Source organism: Aphanomyces astaci, assembly GCF_000520075.1.
Source record: "Aphanomyces astaci strain APO3 unplaced genomic scaffold supercont1.6, whole genome shotgun sequence".
Taxonomy (NCBI): domain Eukaryota; phylum Oomycota; class Saprolegniomycetes; order Saprolegniales; family Verrucalvaceae; genus Aphanomyces; species Aphanomyces astaci.
The window spans coordinates 1644548-1659543 of record NW_009798269.1 but is presented as its reverse complement, the minus strand read 5'-3'; the positions used below and the strand labels follow the sequence as shown (position 1 = coordinate 1659543).

At 50.6% G+C, this 14996-nt stretch overlaps 5 protein-coding genes and 1 non-coding gene across 12 annotated transcripts; 3 read left to right on the top strand and 3 right to left on the bottom strand.

Annotated features, from left to right (window-relative positions):
* The first annotated feature begins 512 nt into the window (after positions 1-512).
* Positions 513-584, top strand: H257_03904. Its single transcript has one exon. It is a non-coding gene; the product is annotated as a tRNA-Pro (tRNA).
* A 67-nt stretch (positions 585-651) lies between these two features.
* Positions 652-2387, top strand: H257_03903 (hypothetical protein; the record flags this gene model as incomplete). Its single annotated transcript, XM_009828208.1, has 9 exons — positions 652-740; positions 800-930; positions 966-1061; positions 1139-1263; positions 1315-1384; positions 1447-1542; positions 1618-1838; positions 1879-2069; positions 2114-2387. The coding sequence occupies 9 exons, from the start codon at positions 652-654 to the stop codon at positions 2385-2387; spliced, it is 1293 nt and encodes a 430-aa protein (XP_009826510.1).
* On the bottom strand, positions 2346-5931 carry H257_03902. 2 transcript variants are annotated; one of them, XM_009828207.1, is made up of 11 exons: positions 5660-5931; positions 4588-5601; positions 4330-4524; positions 4153-4275; positions 4024-4092; positions 3750-3966; positions 3385-3675; positions 3054-3317; positions 2861-2989; positions 2627-2788; positions 2346-2555 (listed from the first exon to the last, which is right to left on the bottom strand). In XM_009828207.1, exons 1-11 carry the CDS (start codon positions 5909-5911, stop codon positions 2425-2427), a joined length of 2847 nt encoding a protein of 948 aa, XP_009826509.1. In that variant the 5' UTR covers positions 5912-5931; the 3' UTR covers positions 2346-2424. The 2 variants fall into 2 exon arrangements, with proteins under 2 accessions (XP_009826509.1, XP_009826508.1); XM_009828206.1 differs by having other exon boundaries at positions 2627-2989.
* A 244-nt stretch (positions 5932-6175) lies between these two features.
* Positions 6176-8603, bottom strand: H257_03901 (hypothetical protein). 5 transcript variants are annotated; one of them, XM_009828202.1, is made up of 7 exons: positions 7686-8603; positions 7136-7627; positions 7024-7072; positions 6747-6961; positions 6613-6701; positions 6383-6560; positions 6176-6320 (listed from the first exon to the last, which is right to left on the bottom strand). In XM_009828202.1, the coding sequence occupies exons 1-7, from the start codon at positions 7891-7893 to the stop codon at positions 6223-6225; spliced, it is 1329 nt and encodes a 442-aa protein (XP_009826504.1). In that variant the 5' UTR covers positions 7894-8603; the 3' UTR covers positions 6176-6222. The 5 variants fall into 5 exon arrangements, with proteins under 5 accessions (XP_009826504.1, XP_009826506.1, XP_009826503.1 ...); XM_009828204.1 differs by having other exon boundaries at positions 7136-8603; XM_009828201.1 differs by having other exon boundaries at positions 6613-6961.
* Positions 8604-9112: 509 nt separating this feature from the next.
* On the top strand, positions 9113-9883 carry H257_03900 (hypothetical protein). The gene has a single exon (XM_009828200.1). It carries the CDS (start codon positions 9224-9226, stop codon positions 9689-9691), a length of 468 nt encoding a protein of 155 aa, XP_009826502.1. The 5' UTR covers positions 9113-9223; the 3' UTR covers positions 9692-9883.
* On the bottom strand, positions 9115-11879 carry H257_03899. 2 transcript variants are annotated; one of them, XM_009828198.1, is made up of 3 exons: positions 11178-11879; positions 11030-11111; positions 9115-10956 (listed from the first exon to the last, which is right to left on the bottom strand). In XM_009828198.1, the coding sequence occupies exons 1-3, from the start codon at positions 11702-11704 to the stop codon at positions 10204-10206; spliced, it is 1362 nt and encodes a 453-aa protein (XP_009826500.1). In that variant the 5' UTR covers positions 11705-11879; the 3' UTR covers positions 9115-10203. The 2 variants fall into 2 exon arrangements, with proteins under 2 accessions (XP_009826500.1, XP_009826501.1); XM_009828199.1 differs by having other exon boundaries at positions 9115-11111.
* Positions 11880-14996: the final 3117 nt, after the last annotated feature.

The following is a 14996-nucleotide window of genomic DNA, read 5'->3' as shown; positions in this document are numbered from 1 at the left end:
GCGTTTGCCGAAATGAAATGGGCAAACGCTTCAGGTTAGCAACATATGCTGCAGGAACAGCTCTTGCTCATCCAATCATAGGTACTTCCGATTAGCTAAAACTAAGTTGAATTAATCTAAAACTTCGTCACCCACTGGTTAAAAGCGGGTATTTATACCCAGATTAGCCAAAATATGTGAAAAGCACAATAAATTGTGTCCGGTTGAATATTATAATTGAATAATACTCCGGAGAATTCGCTAAAAACTTCCAGGTTTATCCAATCAATATTGAATTAAAGATGGAGTTCTGATTGGTTGAATATACTTGTACAGCCAATCCAATCCACGCAAAAATGGATTAGCCAATAGCGTCGATTCGACAGGGTCTGGAAATTCGTATCCAATCCACACAATACTGAAGTACTTCGAAGTATAACATAAGCCAATCCGACGCTCCTTGTCTCCAGCCAATAGACGACCTCGATTTATATTTTGCTCTAATATCATTGTTTTTATAATTGCATATGCCAGCCCTAATGGTCTAGTGGTATGATTCCTGCTTTGGGTGCAGGAGGTCCCGGTTTCGATCACCGGTTGGGGCCATGTTTTTAATCAATATATCGACTTTAGAATCAGATTTTTGACATACATCATACAATTCATGACATGATGCTCAACCCGGACGACTCCACGTCTCCGATGCCTTTGAAAGGAGGTATTTCGGGCGTGTCAGAAGGTGACGCCGAGATCTGCGTGTCGTTGGCGGCGACGAGTGACATGGGCAGGCGCACTAGTACACGACGCCTTCGTCTGCCAGGCACAGCGATGCGTCGCCGCGTCGTCGGATCAAAATGTCAGCCATTACACTTCGGCGACGCCGAGACGGCGAAGAGGACAAGGGCAATGTGTTCTGGAACGCCGTGACGGTGCTGAGTGTCTTGTCGCTCGGTGTGCTGACGGCGACATCGTTTGTGTTGGCGCAGACCGAGTGCAACAAGTGAACCTCATCAGTATGTCGATTGACAAGATCTTTTCCGTCGTGTCCGAAGAGAAAACGACCATCTACCTCCACAACACTAGTGCGTCCATTGCAAGAGCAGCCATATTCATAGATGTACACATCACCCTTCCTCGCGCTTCGTTGGCCATCTACCAGGCAAAGCCGCCTTCAATTACGAAGACCACGTCCTAACAATTGGACGTGTCAAGTCTGCTGCCGACGACGACCTGCCGTATTATGGCCTTAATGTGTACCACAACGGCACGATCAAATGGTTCATGGTTTGTTGATACTTCGTAGTCAATATTGCAGTGGGACGCCAAGGCGCTGAGCGCATGCACGTGACGTGTCCGACGGTGGGCACTATGTCGTTTCAACAGCCCTTGCGACTTGAAGTGGTCGGTCAATTCGCCACTACATCCGGGCTGGACGGGGACGTGGTCGTGGCGGGGGGCATGTGACAGGCGGCGACCTGCATCTCATGACCGGCCAGGCTACCGGAGACGATGCGTCGACATCCCCCGTCGGAAATGTCTTTATCAACGCCCTCAGTTCCAGGGGTACAACAACGTCGGTGGGGACGAGGGCCACGTAAATTCGGTCCAACTCGTCGTCGAATGTGGTTGTGGTGCAAGGATCGATTCAGTTGAACGCGGAATCGTGGCTACTGCCCGTGCAAGTGGGGGAACATGTGTCTTGGCGGCGATGTCGGTGGCCGTTGGAGCTGCCGACGCGACCGCGTTCATTTAAGTACAAGCCCAACGTTGTTAACGCGAGTGATTTCGTGGTCGATGTCAATGCTACCGTGACCGTGACGGCTCCCCACGTTGACGTTGTGACGGCAGCAGGCAGAGGGGTACTTTTTACTGGCTCGGTCGGCAAGAAACTTGTCTCAGACAAGTTTATCGTTGGCTTTGATTTGGTTGACACGTATGGTTGGCGACGAAGTCGAGGCAAGTCGGTTCACAACATCATTACTGGCGCTGGGTAACGTTCCCAGCACCGGTCTGTTCGAATTTGACTTGGCAGTTCACGGTCTGCGCGCTGAAATGGACGAGTTGAACGACGTCGAGACGTTGCTCCTTCAGTACAATGCTACGATAGTGCACCTGAATGTATGTGGTGTACTAGTATGGCAAAGTGCCAAGTGGTGCGACAAACTCGCAGTCTAGCGAAGGAAGAAGGCGTGGAGGTGAAGGTCGTCGTCGTCGAAGCCACGGTGGACGTAGACGAGTGGCATTGCCTCGACGATGATGAAGCGATAGCTCCGACGTTATATGGTCGGTCCATCGTTCAGTTTCAAGGGGAGGTTGCCTTGTCAGCCACGCATTCTGTTGAGTGTGCCTCGAGATTGCGTCGAAACCGTGGCTTGACGCCAGCCATTCATTCACTGACGTACGATTGAGTGGCCCTGAGCGTTCGACAAGTGTAATACTAGTTGTTTAACTATCCTCCGTATCGTTCTCTTGCGCTGATATATCCGTGAGGACTGTCACGACGGTGCCAGCTTTGTCCTGGATGCCTCCGTGGTCAGCAAAGCAAGCCATCGCTGCCTCACACACTTCCACGGCCCCTACATCATGCATCGTTCACTCTTCATTATACACAATACCTCCAGAAACGTGTAAAAGAAGACTATAACACCTTCATGTTTTGCAAATGTCTGTACGGACTCGAGCCCTGCCACGAGATTGAGCAGGGCCCAGCTCCCATAATACTGAACTGCCGCGTCGGCGTGACAATTCAACATGGCAGCAACGATTCCGCCAACACCGCCGCGGGCGGCAATGTGTTCGCACATAAAGTCTACATACATTATTCTATCAAGTCCATAGTGACAACTCGGGCAAAGGGCGATTTCATCTAGTAAGAATGTACCAGAGCCAGCTAAACTGATGAGTGCCCAACAGCATCCTTGTTGGATCGAAGTATCGTGAGGAAACGCTTGCATCGAGTCGAGCACGCGTTCGATGCCAAGCTGGAGCAGAATTTTCCGCCGGTTGCCTTCTACGACATATGGCGTCAAATCGACAATGCACGAAGCTCTTTGCACTTTGAAATGAGTACATACCACAATTGTGAGCCAAATTGGTCAGTGTCGTGCAACTGGCTTGCTGAATGGCCTTGTCCGAGACGTGCCGCGCCATGGCCCCCAGAACTTGCTCCAAACACCCTTCGCACACGAGCCGGACTCTATTCACATCGTGGTTGAAGGCCAATACCCCCACCAATCGAATAGCGGCCAGCTGGAGTGCCACGTCATCAGGATACATCCCCATCCAAGTCACGATCTGCTTGAATGCCCCGGCGTCGCCCAGCGAGTCTTTCACCGACCCTGTTGTATTCGCAACCAGCAGGTGAATGTATTAATTGCCACAAGTCAAAATGTCAAGCCTACGTACCGTTGGTTTCACAAGCCCAGTGCAATTGCTTGAACCCAGCCACGAGCACATCCACGTGGGTGTGGAAGTTGTCTAGCAACTCCAACAGCGTTGGCACCCCCCGCCCATATGCATCTCGCACGAGCTGGTTGGGGGGCTGGTTTTGCCTTGCCAAAGCGAGTTTGCTCACACGATCGGCCTTGTCCCGCTCGCGTCTTTCATCGCACCCCTTGCAGTACCCCGACGGCTGGATGAGGAAGGGCGGGGCATCGCACGTCAAGTCCAGGCAACGTCGGGACTTTAGTGCAAGTTCTGTAAAAAGTCATTGTTAGCCCACTACTACAACGAACCCTATACATTCAAACTGCTACTTCAATCAACACGACCTTCGTCTTGTCGTTTTTTCAGTTCCCGCGTCAAAGCGTTTTCGGTGGCTTTCAGTTCCGATTGAACCGAAACGAGTTTGGTTTCGAGGGCAGCTGTCGTCGTTTCGTAAGATTGGATCGTTCGTTCGTGTGATTTGCATGCATCTTGAGCTTGCCACAGCAGGCGTTGGGTGGTGGTGAATTGGTCTTGCAGGGCCGTGCACTGTGTCTGAGCCTCCTAATGTCAAAACGACGGCAATAGTTCAGACTCCATATTGCGCATTCCTAATCGTACTTGCAACGCCGAGTTGGCAGCTTGGACCGTAGCTTCCATGGCTGCCATGTTCCCACGAAATTCGACCATCTATACCTCATATTGCAGTTTAAAAGTGCATTAGTCGAATGTGGAGGTCACTGGGCGTACCTCCAGCAATAGCTTCTGGATATGCTGCTCGAGACTTTGCACTTGAGCGTCGTGGGCTTGAGTCCGTTCTAGGGTGTCGCTGCCAGTGTCTGGATGCCACCGTTTCACTTGATCCAACAAAGTCTAGGCAAACCCATGGGCATCAGTTGGATGCTTCTCCACTTTAGATATGTGTGCCTTGTTTTGGTCTCGCACTTCGGCGACAACTCGTTCTGCTTTGTCACGCAGTCTTCGTTCGTCTTCCACTCGCTTGATCGTTTGCTGCCATCGGACGTTCAGCTCGTCACTGAGCGCTTTCTCCTTTGCCATTGCGTCTTTTGTAGCCGCCAAATGTTGCGCCATCTCCACGCGTTCCTGTTCAATTGCCTGGACCTACCACCATAAATTCCTAGCATCAACGAACAACGAAACATAGCTTTTATTTATTGTACGGACCGACACCCTCATGTGATCGTATTCGCGTTTGCAGTGCTGCATGTCATTCAGTTGCGATTGATTCCGTGCATTGAGCGTGGCCACTTGGTGCTCGAGCGTCTTGACTTGGTGCGCCCACTTGTCTCTGGCATCGATGGCATCGCGCATGGCCTGCTCCACCTCGTCCTTCTGTGCCAACGCTGCCACAACCTGTGCATGCATTTCCAGCCGTTCATTTTCTTTCCCAGTCAGCAACCCGTTCAACGTTGCGATTTCCGTGTTGGCAAACTCGAGTTGGCCGACCACGACGTCGAAATTGCGCTGTTCTTCGAGCACTTGCGCCTCCACAGCCTCGAGCCGCCGGGCTACGACAGTCGGCCCTGGCGCCGCTGTCGGGGACTGTCTGGCCTCCACAGCTCCAAATCGCATGGCCACCGCAGCCTCAGCGCCCGCAAGAAGGGGTAGTGACATTTGCAGCTTAAGTAATGTGTCGCACACCTCCGAAGGCTGCGGTCGGTTGCCAGGGGTTTCGTCCAGGCAACGTCGCACCAACGATTCAAATTCCGTTTGCGGGTGCCGCACCGACACTTGGGCGATGCGGTGGTGCAGCTCCACCGTCGGGAGCTCACCGCAGCACACCTCCCACAGCAGCACCCCAAACACGAACATGTCGTCGGCCATTGCAATCGCGTCGGCGGGAGGAGGCTGCTGAAGAAGCGGGGGACTGTACGGGGTGATTACGTTTGGAACCCCCGCGATGTCGAGAATGTCACGCTGGAACAACCCGAGCAGTTTGACATTGCCGCCGGCGTCGAGCAGCACCTTTCGACTTGTGAGGTGTCCAAGGCCGCAGCCGTTGCAGTAAGTTATGGCGTGGAGAATGTCCAGTGCAATGTGTACGACTGCGGCGTCAGTAAGAGCAATATGGTGGACATGGAGGAGGTCGTACAGACTCGTAGCCTGTCGTTCCATGACGAGCATCGACGAACGAACGTCGTCGGTATCGACGACAACCCCAAGGAATTGCACAAGGTTCTAACACGGAAAGGGGGGAGGGTTATAAGCGGCACTACTAACACGAGGTTATACATACTGGATGCACGCTGGCGAATAGTCGGGGAATATACGGGAGCGTGGCATCCCACAATGCCTGTTGGCGAGAGGACTCGCGGTACCTCAGCACGGCGACGATTGTGCCTTGGAAAGTGGCTTCGTAAATGTCCCAGTGTTGGCTTCGATTCAGTTGTGATGACCTGTGGACGTGAATGGCAATCGCTGGAATAACCATGTCGTCCCATGGTGCCTCCTTGTCGCCGCGACGGGGTGCCCCCCCTCCTCCTGACATCCTCAGATGAAACCGTCCACGCCGTTTCACGACACCGGCCAGTTACACCGTGTTGATGTAGCAACCAGAGTGTGAGGGACTGAAAGAAGGACAATCAGTGGCCGTTTATAGTCGTTGGTCAACTGGAGGTGCACACCAATATTGAGTTTCAACTAGGAAATTCTTCCTGGACGACACTAGACTTATCGTCGGGGAGGTGGTGGCAGCTCGACTACAGTAGTGAGTGCCTCCGTGACCAATATATATATATATATATATATACAATCGACTGTGATATGTTTCATTGCATTTATGAGGACACGACTATAGGTCTACGGAGCCAAGTCCCGTCGATCGAATTGCGCCTTGTCAAACTTGGTGACGGCCAACTTGCGTCCGCCAAAGAACCGCCCGTTCAGACCAGCCATGGCTACACTCGATATGTCATGTATTTAAAACCCAGCCAAGTCAGCACCAAGTGAGACATCGTACCTTTGGCAGCGTCACTTTCGTGCACAAACTCGACGAAAATACGCACCGCTTCTTCGGGGGGTACGCGAAACGGCACCTCAAACACGATACACTGTGCCACGGGACCGTACTTTCCTTCGCATTCTTCCCTGACTTCGTCGTTCAAGTCGTCGTCCACGTCCCCAGGTGCCACCATATTCTGCCCCCGCAATACACGCTCAAACGATGTCACAGGACGACATACACCGTACCAGGAGCAACAACACGCTTTGCTTGGTGTCCACATCGCTACGTTGGCCAAAGCGACTCAGGCGCGCCTTCTTCACCACCTCCACGGGTCCTACACACACTGCGGTAAGCGCTGCATTCAACGGAAATACAGTACTAGCAGCGTGGACATGGGGCGTAGTCGCCTTCGCGGCAGCTCCACCCGACGGAGCAGGGGGTTGACTGCTCGATGGCGCAGCACTTGTCTTGTCCGAAGCGTCGGGGCGCAACGTAGTGGAGGCATGACCAACATCGTCAAATTGCCCTTGCACTGGTGACGGGTGCTGTGGTCTGCTCGGAGTACTTGAAGTTTCATGTTCGGCTGTTCCTTCGCTAGGGGCACTCCATAAACACACTTCGTTGACCACGCAAAGTATGTGCATATGTTCACTTACATCTTTTTCATCATCCAAGCTGGCAAGTTCATCCCACGACCGCGGCCACCTACGTGCATCATGTCGCCCATGTTGTGAGTACAACCTCAAGGGAAAGACACGAGAGGGGTACCTGGCACGGTCGTTGTGGCCAGGTTAGGCACCCGACCGGCCTCCAAGTCCTTGTCGAGCTGCTCGCGGTCTCGCAGCCGTTCCCGTTCCAGCCGCTTCTGCCGCCGTTCCAAATCTGCGCGAACTTCGGCGTTCTTTTGACGAATTTCACGCTCTTCGCAAAACGCCGTGTAGTCGTTGGGCCGATGTGGGTCGTACTCTTCAACCACGCTGTCCGGGCGATGCAAGTCCATGGCTTTGGCGTCGACGGCCGAGAACGACACGTCGTCTGCGGGGGTATCGGTGACAGCATGTTTGCTGCGCGTCACGGACACGGGCGTGAATGCTGCCATGCCAAGCGAAGTCTTCAACGACGTGGTGGCGTTGGCAGGGGAAAACCGAGTCGAAATGCCACTGTCAGACGATCCGGTGGTCAGCGGGCTGGGCCGAGGTACCGGTTCCTCCCGTCGACGACGAGGAATGAACTTGAGTGCACTGCTAGATCCTGCACTGCCTGGGAGAACACACAGAGACAGCTCAGGCATCAAGAATCACGCAGCAATGGACACTACTTTTCGCGGGAGGAGCCACCTCGGACTTTGAAGATGCTGCTGCCTTTGATGGATTCATGGAGTCCTTTGCTCCTCCACCGGACGTGAAGCCCAGGCCAGACTGGCCGGTCGCTGGTACATTCGTGTACTTGTCCAAATCACCATACAAATCCATCGCACTTGGACGTTGGACAACCAATTTTTGGCTGCCGTCGCATTCAAAATGCATGGGTCCCCCCAATTAATTCCATTTTTCTACATGGGGGGTCTACAAAATTAATTTAAAACTAATTTACAGCTAGATCGGAACTTCACATATTTGAGATGCCCAAGTGATTCGTCAACGTTCATTTGGTCCATGGATGCGAGTGTTGCTGCAGTGCTTGATCGTGCACATTCACAACCACCTTGATGGTGATATCTCAGACCTGTACAAAGTTGCGTATTCGACTTCTGTCGGGGATGAGGTGCACCTCGACGGAACCAACACAACGCTACAACCACCACGCGATCCTCCAGGAGCTCGTCGTCAGTTTCTGCGCGCATGCAGAGTTTGTCGTGTGTACTATAGTCCATCACCTCATCTAACACCAATCGCACGAACAATTATCGCGGCGGCATGACACTCGCATTCGAGGCCAATGCCATTCGTCCTCGACTCTGGCTGCTATGTGGACTGCAGCAACGAAACGTAGACGGCGAACTGGGCGTCCACGGTTGGTAGGGATGCTCAAGATACAGTAGTACACGAATGCATTGAGTTCCTGCCTCAACCGCCGCTAGTAGTGTTGTCTAACGCGGTTCGTCGTCAACGTTTCGTCGCTGCTGTCCATGTGGCAGCCACGTCAAGGACGAGCGCGCCAATCCCGTCGTTCCGTCTGTTCGCGTCCTACGACCACGAATGATGGTGGTGATGGAATGTTCCACATACGACGGCAAGAAATTAAAATACAATTGTTCAATTTTGTATACAATTCTCAAGTGTCATAGTCTAATATTACCGAACGAACGTAGTATCAAAGTATGCTAAAAAAATACGCCGTTGGTTTCGAGAAATATCCAGCAGCCAAGCCCCACACAACCACAACCTTCGAATTCCACCATGCATTCCCTAGATACTATCTATATATGGAACCTGTACCTATGTACCGTTCTCAATGAGATCCAAGTATTATATACACTCTATTCCTCTCACTGGAAGGCCACCTTTCACTGAAGCGTGACTGAGCTTATTGTTACTAATTAAAACTGCAAGACAGTTAGATTATGGGAGAGGTCAGGTTGAACTTGAATAGGCGCCCTCTAAATTAGGTTTTGTCCAGCTGTTTCCCTCGATTTGAACACCAATTGTTATAGAGAACTGATCGAATGGTCATTAAACCGAGGTCATCTATGCCACAATATCACTGATCGGTTTCTTTAAGTTTCAGTATGCTCAATGCGAATTTAAAAAAGAACAAGCCGGTTGGTATCGTGTATATTCGGGGACGAAGAAAACGGGGCGTTAGTTTTCTTTTTGAGGGTTTCGGAGCACCCCCTCACCACAAGCCAAACACACCATGCAACAGGAAGGCGAATGCACCAAGCTATGCGCGAACGGCTGCGGTTTCTTTGGCAATGCCGCGAGTGGCGGCATGTGCTCCGTGTGCTGGAAGAAGACCATGTCGAATCGCCAGGTCGAAACCGATGCATACACGTCACCCCCGACGACAACGCAAGCTGCCGTGCCGGCACCTCTAGTCGACGCCGTCGTTCCCACGCCCGCCGTCGCGTCCCCCGTAAACACACCGCCTGCTGAAGAAGCTGTCGAGCCGGTCGTCGTTCAAAAAAACAAGGGACGTTGCTGGGAATGCAAGAAAAAAGTCAGACTCACTGGCATCGAATGCCGGTGCGGTTTCGTGTATTGTGGCTCGCATCGTTTTGCTGACCAACACAATTGCTCGTACGATTTCAAAACGGCCGATCGAGCAGAATTGGCCAGACGCAACCCCGGGGGTGGAGCTTTTGGCAAGATTGACAAGCTGTAAGCAAGTGTTCCATCAGCCCAGTCGCCGTCGCCGCTGGTCGCCCTGGACTTGTATTTTCCAGAGGCGGACCTTCTCCCGGCAAGACTGCGTGTCGGACCAGAGTTCGATTCGCCCCCCACGATGGATTTAGCTTGTATAAGGCAGGTGTAGGTTAGTTTTCTCTATAATTTCGAAATACTTGAATTGATCACATTGCGTCGTGGCGGCGACGGCCATGGACCACTAAAAGCGGCGAGGACTAGCACGTCGTCCTGGAAAAAACTCGTGGCCATGTGACAGTCTCATTGACAAGCACTTTTAACGTTACACTTCACTTTGTCGTTACTAGTAATCTCCATATTCCACCATGTTGGGCCAAGTCACAACTACAGATCGACCTTGCCCTTTGAACATGCCGACTCATATCAAGCAACTTAAGCTTCCTATCACGAACGCCAACAATATGTTTTACTACTTTACAAACGGTCGCACACGGTCACACACACACACAGTTGCGTCGTCGTCCCTGTTGACTATGGAAAGAAGATCTGCGACACGGCCTTGTCGAGCTCCCCCCAGCCCAAGTCACCGTCAAAGTCAAAGTCAAGGTCTTCGAGCAGCTGGTCGTGCAAGTGTCGGTCGAGTGCGTTGCAGCTGGGAAACCCCCCAAGCAACATGCCGCCGCCTTCCATCTTGGGAGTAGTAGTAGTACTAGCGCTGCCAACCACGTCGTGGATGGGTGTCGTCGATGCCTCGCCCGTGGTGCGGAACCATTCCTGGACTTTGATGGCTTCGGCTTCCGTCTCCATAATCTTCTTGGACGTGACCGCGGTCGCGTTGTCCTGGACCTGCGCCTTGAGCGCCAAGAGGTCCCGCATGCACGCGTCGTGCTCGGACTCGTGGAAGAGGCGGTCCCGTCGGAACGTGATCTTGCCCACGGAGCACTCGCGCACAAACTTTTTGGAGATGCGCATGGCGTGGCAGTGGAGCACCACGGCCAGAAACGACCGCAACGGCGTGCCTTCCACCAGCGGCATCTTGCCCTGCGTGAACTGATCGATGAGCTTTTGGGCGAATGCGTTTTCGGCGGGCGACCACGCCCCTCGTCGCAGAGGGGTCGTTTCATCTATCCTAAGCCCCACGGACGTCATGAAGGCCGTGGCTTGTTCCTGATTGATCGTCGCCTTGGTGGGGCTGGGCGCACACAGGCGCTGTCGCGCGTTGCGGAACCAAATGCCGATTTGCTTGATCGTGAGCCCCGAGTCGTGCGACAGACGACGTTTTTCCTGAACACGGGGGACGTTGTGAGTGACGAGTGCATGTGGTGGTGGTGTGGGAGGAGGTGGGAAAAAGATGTACTTGTTCCGAAGGGTACGGATGCTCTTGGTTGTGGGGATCAAAGAGCCAGTCGCGAAGGACTCGAGTCGCGTTGGATGTGCCGCTACACCCGCAAGCAGCGTCCATGAGTGTCGTCCAGGCACACATCATGAATGGGCTACGAGCTTACCATTTTCGAAATTTGCGCTTTTTGTCCGTGGACAAGATGGAGCCATCGTCACCGTCGACATGATGCGGGGGAGTACGTTCCATCGAATCGGTACAAGAGTCCGACAACGCTGGCGGCATGTCCACAGAGACGTTGCTTCCGACGAGCACCTCTTCCTTCACCACAGATACAAGTGGAGACATCTGGTGCGGATGGTCAGCAAGTAGCAAGGCGTCATGCTCGCAGTCATCGCCACAGGTCATGACAACCTCTTCGACTTCGACCTTTACGATGGGAGAAGACGGTGGACTCAGAGTCTGCTTGGCCTTCTTCACTTGCAGCGCTGTCACGCGCCACGCCCGGTAGCTTTCACGGATGAACCCGAACGCACGGTGTTGGCGGTGGTCTTGGTCCACAAGGCGCTGGTAAAGCGTTTCTGGTACCGATAAGTGCTCGACTTCGGACGAGCCTCCCGAGTTCTCCAATGCCGTGGGCCAGAACGAGTACATGCCAATGGACACCATGTGAGGAGTTTGAATCACCGACATCGTAGGAGGTTGAAGTAGGTCCAAGTCGTGTGACGCTAGTAGCCCGACCGAAGCCTTAGCTCTGGTGAGGAGGTGCGAAGAGGTGAAGTGACCACCGTGGTTTTTGCTGGCCGCATCCCCACCCCGCGAGTTTGTCTCGAGGTCTGGGTACAAGATGTAGAATAATACGCAAACATTTAACTTGATATGATTATACTAGAGGATAGCTATGATTATACATAGGGATTAGGATTTGCCAATCCATACAACATATGAGGTTTTATGGGACGAATCCAAGGGTGCTGTGCTTAAAATTGGACAAATTTAATGCCCACCCTATGGGGGAATGGCCAGAATTGCATTTGGTTGATTCCGGTTACCGCAACACTATCATTAACATATCCGGATTTGTGGGTTATACCTTTTCATGGCATCTGTTATGGGCCAATGAAAACAAGTCATTTTGGGATAAACCTGGCGCTTCGATTACCAATAATATCAAAATTCGATGGGTGGAAGCCAGTACTAGTATACTATGTTTCTTATCTTTCCACCTCGGGCTGACATTTCCGCTGCGAATCTTCAACACAGATGGTTGAAGGTTTGACCCACCGTCACAGGTTCTCATGGTGGACAAGATGCTCCGTTCCTTTGGGCAAAACAATTGAAGGAGTGAGAGCGCAATATGCAAACATATACTCAAGTACCAAATTGATATGGGCATTGCTGCAACATGTTATCGATAGATCCAACATGAGCCGTTCACTTCGTGATATTGCATCATCTCGTTGAATACGTACACCAATGTGAGGGCAAGGTTTGCGGCACACGCAGTGTGTGATCTTCACGACATTTGGACTAGTACTTCGAGGTACATAATATAGAAAAAATATATTTACATGAATATAGCTTGGTTTGGTTTTTGCGGATATTGCAGCCAACATAAAACAAATTCAACGTTCGTTTTGGGCCAATAAGTTGAGAATCTTCTGAAACGAGGTGGCACACAGACCACGTAATGCTGGCGCCAGCAGTACAGTATATTCCCTGAGAGCAACAGGTCCACTGTTGCTTTTGTATTTCTTTCACTTTTTATTATTATGTCATAGTCATATGCAGTGTAAACCACAACAACACATTTCGGCTAACGTTAGGGGTTAATAGTAAGTGCAATTCAGTGGTTACCGATAGCAAACCACTGGTGATGCAACTTAACCCCGGGGTAGCCGCACAAGAGCTCCAGGGACTCCGAGGCTACAAGGCAACTGGTTCGTTCGATGGGGAACGGTTACGTAAGCTACAGTGGAACTATTGCTCTCACGGAATTTTTCTGGCGCCAGTGACTGCATAAATGTGTAGAATTACCACGAAACTCGAGACGAGGCAGGGCAGAGAGGTTGTCCACATTAAGCTTACGGGTACAGTACGTCACATTGTTGGTGACACTGCCTGCCCCCATGCATACACGCACCCTTGTTCATCCTTGGTTTCGTTTCTAAACGTTCGGAGCTTGGGGTGTCAAGGAACGTGACGGGTGTTGGCATGGTCTCCTTCACAACGCATATGGTGCCACCGCCTGCGAGCACTCCAATCTGGTTCGTGGTTTGGGCCACCACTTCAACATTGAATGTGCCCATGGGACGTTTCGGCCACAAACTTCTGCACCGCACGAATGTGTACATGTACAGATTGTCAATGCCACCGGACGGACGCCACTGGCAACGAACAACATCACCAGTACTAGTATTTACTGTTAATTTGAATTGATGTGGTAAATTGCAGTCGCTTTCTCCTGCTGGCGGAGGGAGGACCATAAAGTGGACAAATCACCCACATACCGGTATGGTCACCCACGAAAACCGTCGTGGCACGTTGCCAACGACAACATGATTTGCTGTCAATGAAATCGTCCTCAACATGTCTAGTCTATGGCGCTCGCTGGACTGCTACCGGTTACTACCACGTTGTGGGTTCAGGGGTGTCGTTTGATGCTTTGAGAGAATGGTTGGTGGTAGCGTAACGCCAAAATCAAAGGCAATCGGCAGCTTTTTTCTTCCACTTTGCTACTGTAACATCATACTATATTAATAGTATGAACAGTACTATTACAATAGTACTGTACTACGTATTAGTAGTACTTACAGTCTGTTAATAGTACTACGATTATGTAGTACTACCGGTAGTATAGTACAATACAATTGCCTCGTCTCACGTTTGGAACCCGTGATCAACTTCAATGATCCCCGCAATTTGTGTGGTTTTGCCGTTGGGACAAACCCTTGGATTACAAATATTCATGCTGGAATACTCTATACTGTACTATTAATAGTACTATAGCTGTAGTATAGTAGCTGTACTAATGTATTAATAGTGCGAATACAATCTGAAGGTATATTGACCAGTGAAATGTACTACTTTTAATAGCGTTGCTGCATACTAATAGTACTATTAACAGTACAGTGTAGTATACAGTATTATCTGCGGGGGTCTGACCTCCGTACAATCCCAGTGAACACCGGTAAGCTAGCAAGCCAAACTGTATACGCAGTCTAACGTTAACAAGAATGCATGCCTGGACTCGACGATTCCCTGTACAAACTTGGTTTGTTGAGGTGAACGTATCGGCGAAGAACTGTCTCTCATAGCTCAGCCGAAGTCCATTTCTCAAACCTAATAATGCAATTCCAGACAACGATGGATTTTAAGCCACACCGAAGTTTATGTGTTGTATCCATGTATTGTGGCCAATAAGACTGAGCTATTACAAACCAGTAGGTTTGATTTGTCATTGAAATCGAATTTCGAGCTTATATAGGCCAATCAGAGTTGAAAGTAAATAATTTACTTCGATTCAAAGTGTGGCATATAAAATCCATCGTTGTTTTTATACAATCTATACAATACTAGTATGAATACGCTACTACACAATTGTATTCTACGAAACACTACCGGGTAACGTAAACAATCATTGATTTGCCGAACTTCTTGCCCAATAGAATGTCAGAATTGATATGATTGGATATAACTAGCGACTGCAACAATGAAACCCTTAGTGAGTTAATACTATTCCAGAAATTATATTATAGAGTTTCAATCTTATTTGGAGGTACGTTAAACCTATGATAATGTATTACTTTATAAACGAATAGTAACTGTATAAATAGATATTTGTATCGTTTGCTCAGCCCATTCGCAATACTTTAATCAAGTCTAAATTTCGGCAAATCTATGATTTACTGTTTGGAGTGGACATCTTTACAATTTTATTACTTCAATTCCAAACATTTAAATTGACGTGTGTTTGAATCTAACT

Bases quoted from the DNA above. Each gene is read 5' to 3' on its own strand.
- H257_03902 (XM_009828206.1), bottom strand. From the start codon at position 5,911: ATGTCAGGAGGAGGGGGGGCACCCCGTCGCGGCGACAAGGAGGCACCA. The intron at 4,093-4,152 runs GTACGCCCAGTG...TATGAGGTATAG, and splicing joins TCCAGAAGCTATTGCTGGAG to ATGGTCGAATTTCGTGGGAA. The intron at 3,318-3,384 runs GTACGTAGGCTT...CGAATACAACAG, and splicing joins CTGGGCTTGTGAAACCAACG to GGTCGGTGAAAGACTCGCTG.
- H257_03901 (XM_009828201.1), bottom strand. From the start codon at position 7,893: ATGCATTTTGAATGCGACGGCAGCCAAAAATTGGTTGTCCAACGTCCA. The intron at 6,962-7,023 runs GTAAGTGAACAT...GAGTGCCCCTAG, and splicing joins GCTTGGATGATGAAAAAGAT to CGAAGGAACAGCCGAACATG. The intron at 6,321-6,382 runs GTACGATGTCTC...TATCGAGTGTAG, and splicing joins CGAAAGTGACGCTGCCAAAG to CCATGGCTGGTCTGAACGGG.
- H257_03900 (XM_009828200.1), top strand. From the start codon at position 9,224: ATGCAACAGGAAGGCGAATGCACCAAGCTATGCGCGAACGGCTGCGGT.
- H257_03899 (XM_009828198.1), bottom strand. From the start codon at position 11,704: ATGTCGGTGATTCAAACTCCTCACATGGTGTCCATTGGCATGTACTCG. The intron at 11,112-11,177 runs GTAAGCTCGTAG...TTGCGGGTGTAG, and splicing joins AAGCGCAAATTTCGAAAATG to CGGCACATCCAACGCGACTC. The intron at 10,957-11,029 runs GTACATCTTTTT...CCCCGTGTTCAG, and splicing joins ATCCGTACCCTTCGGAACAA to GAAAAACGTCGTCTGTCGCA.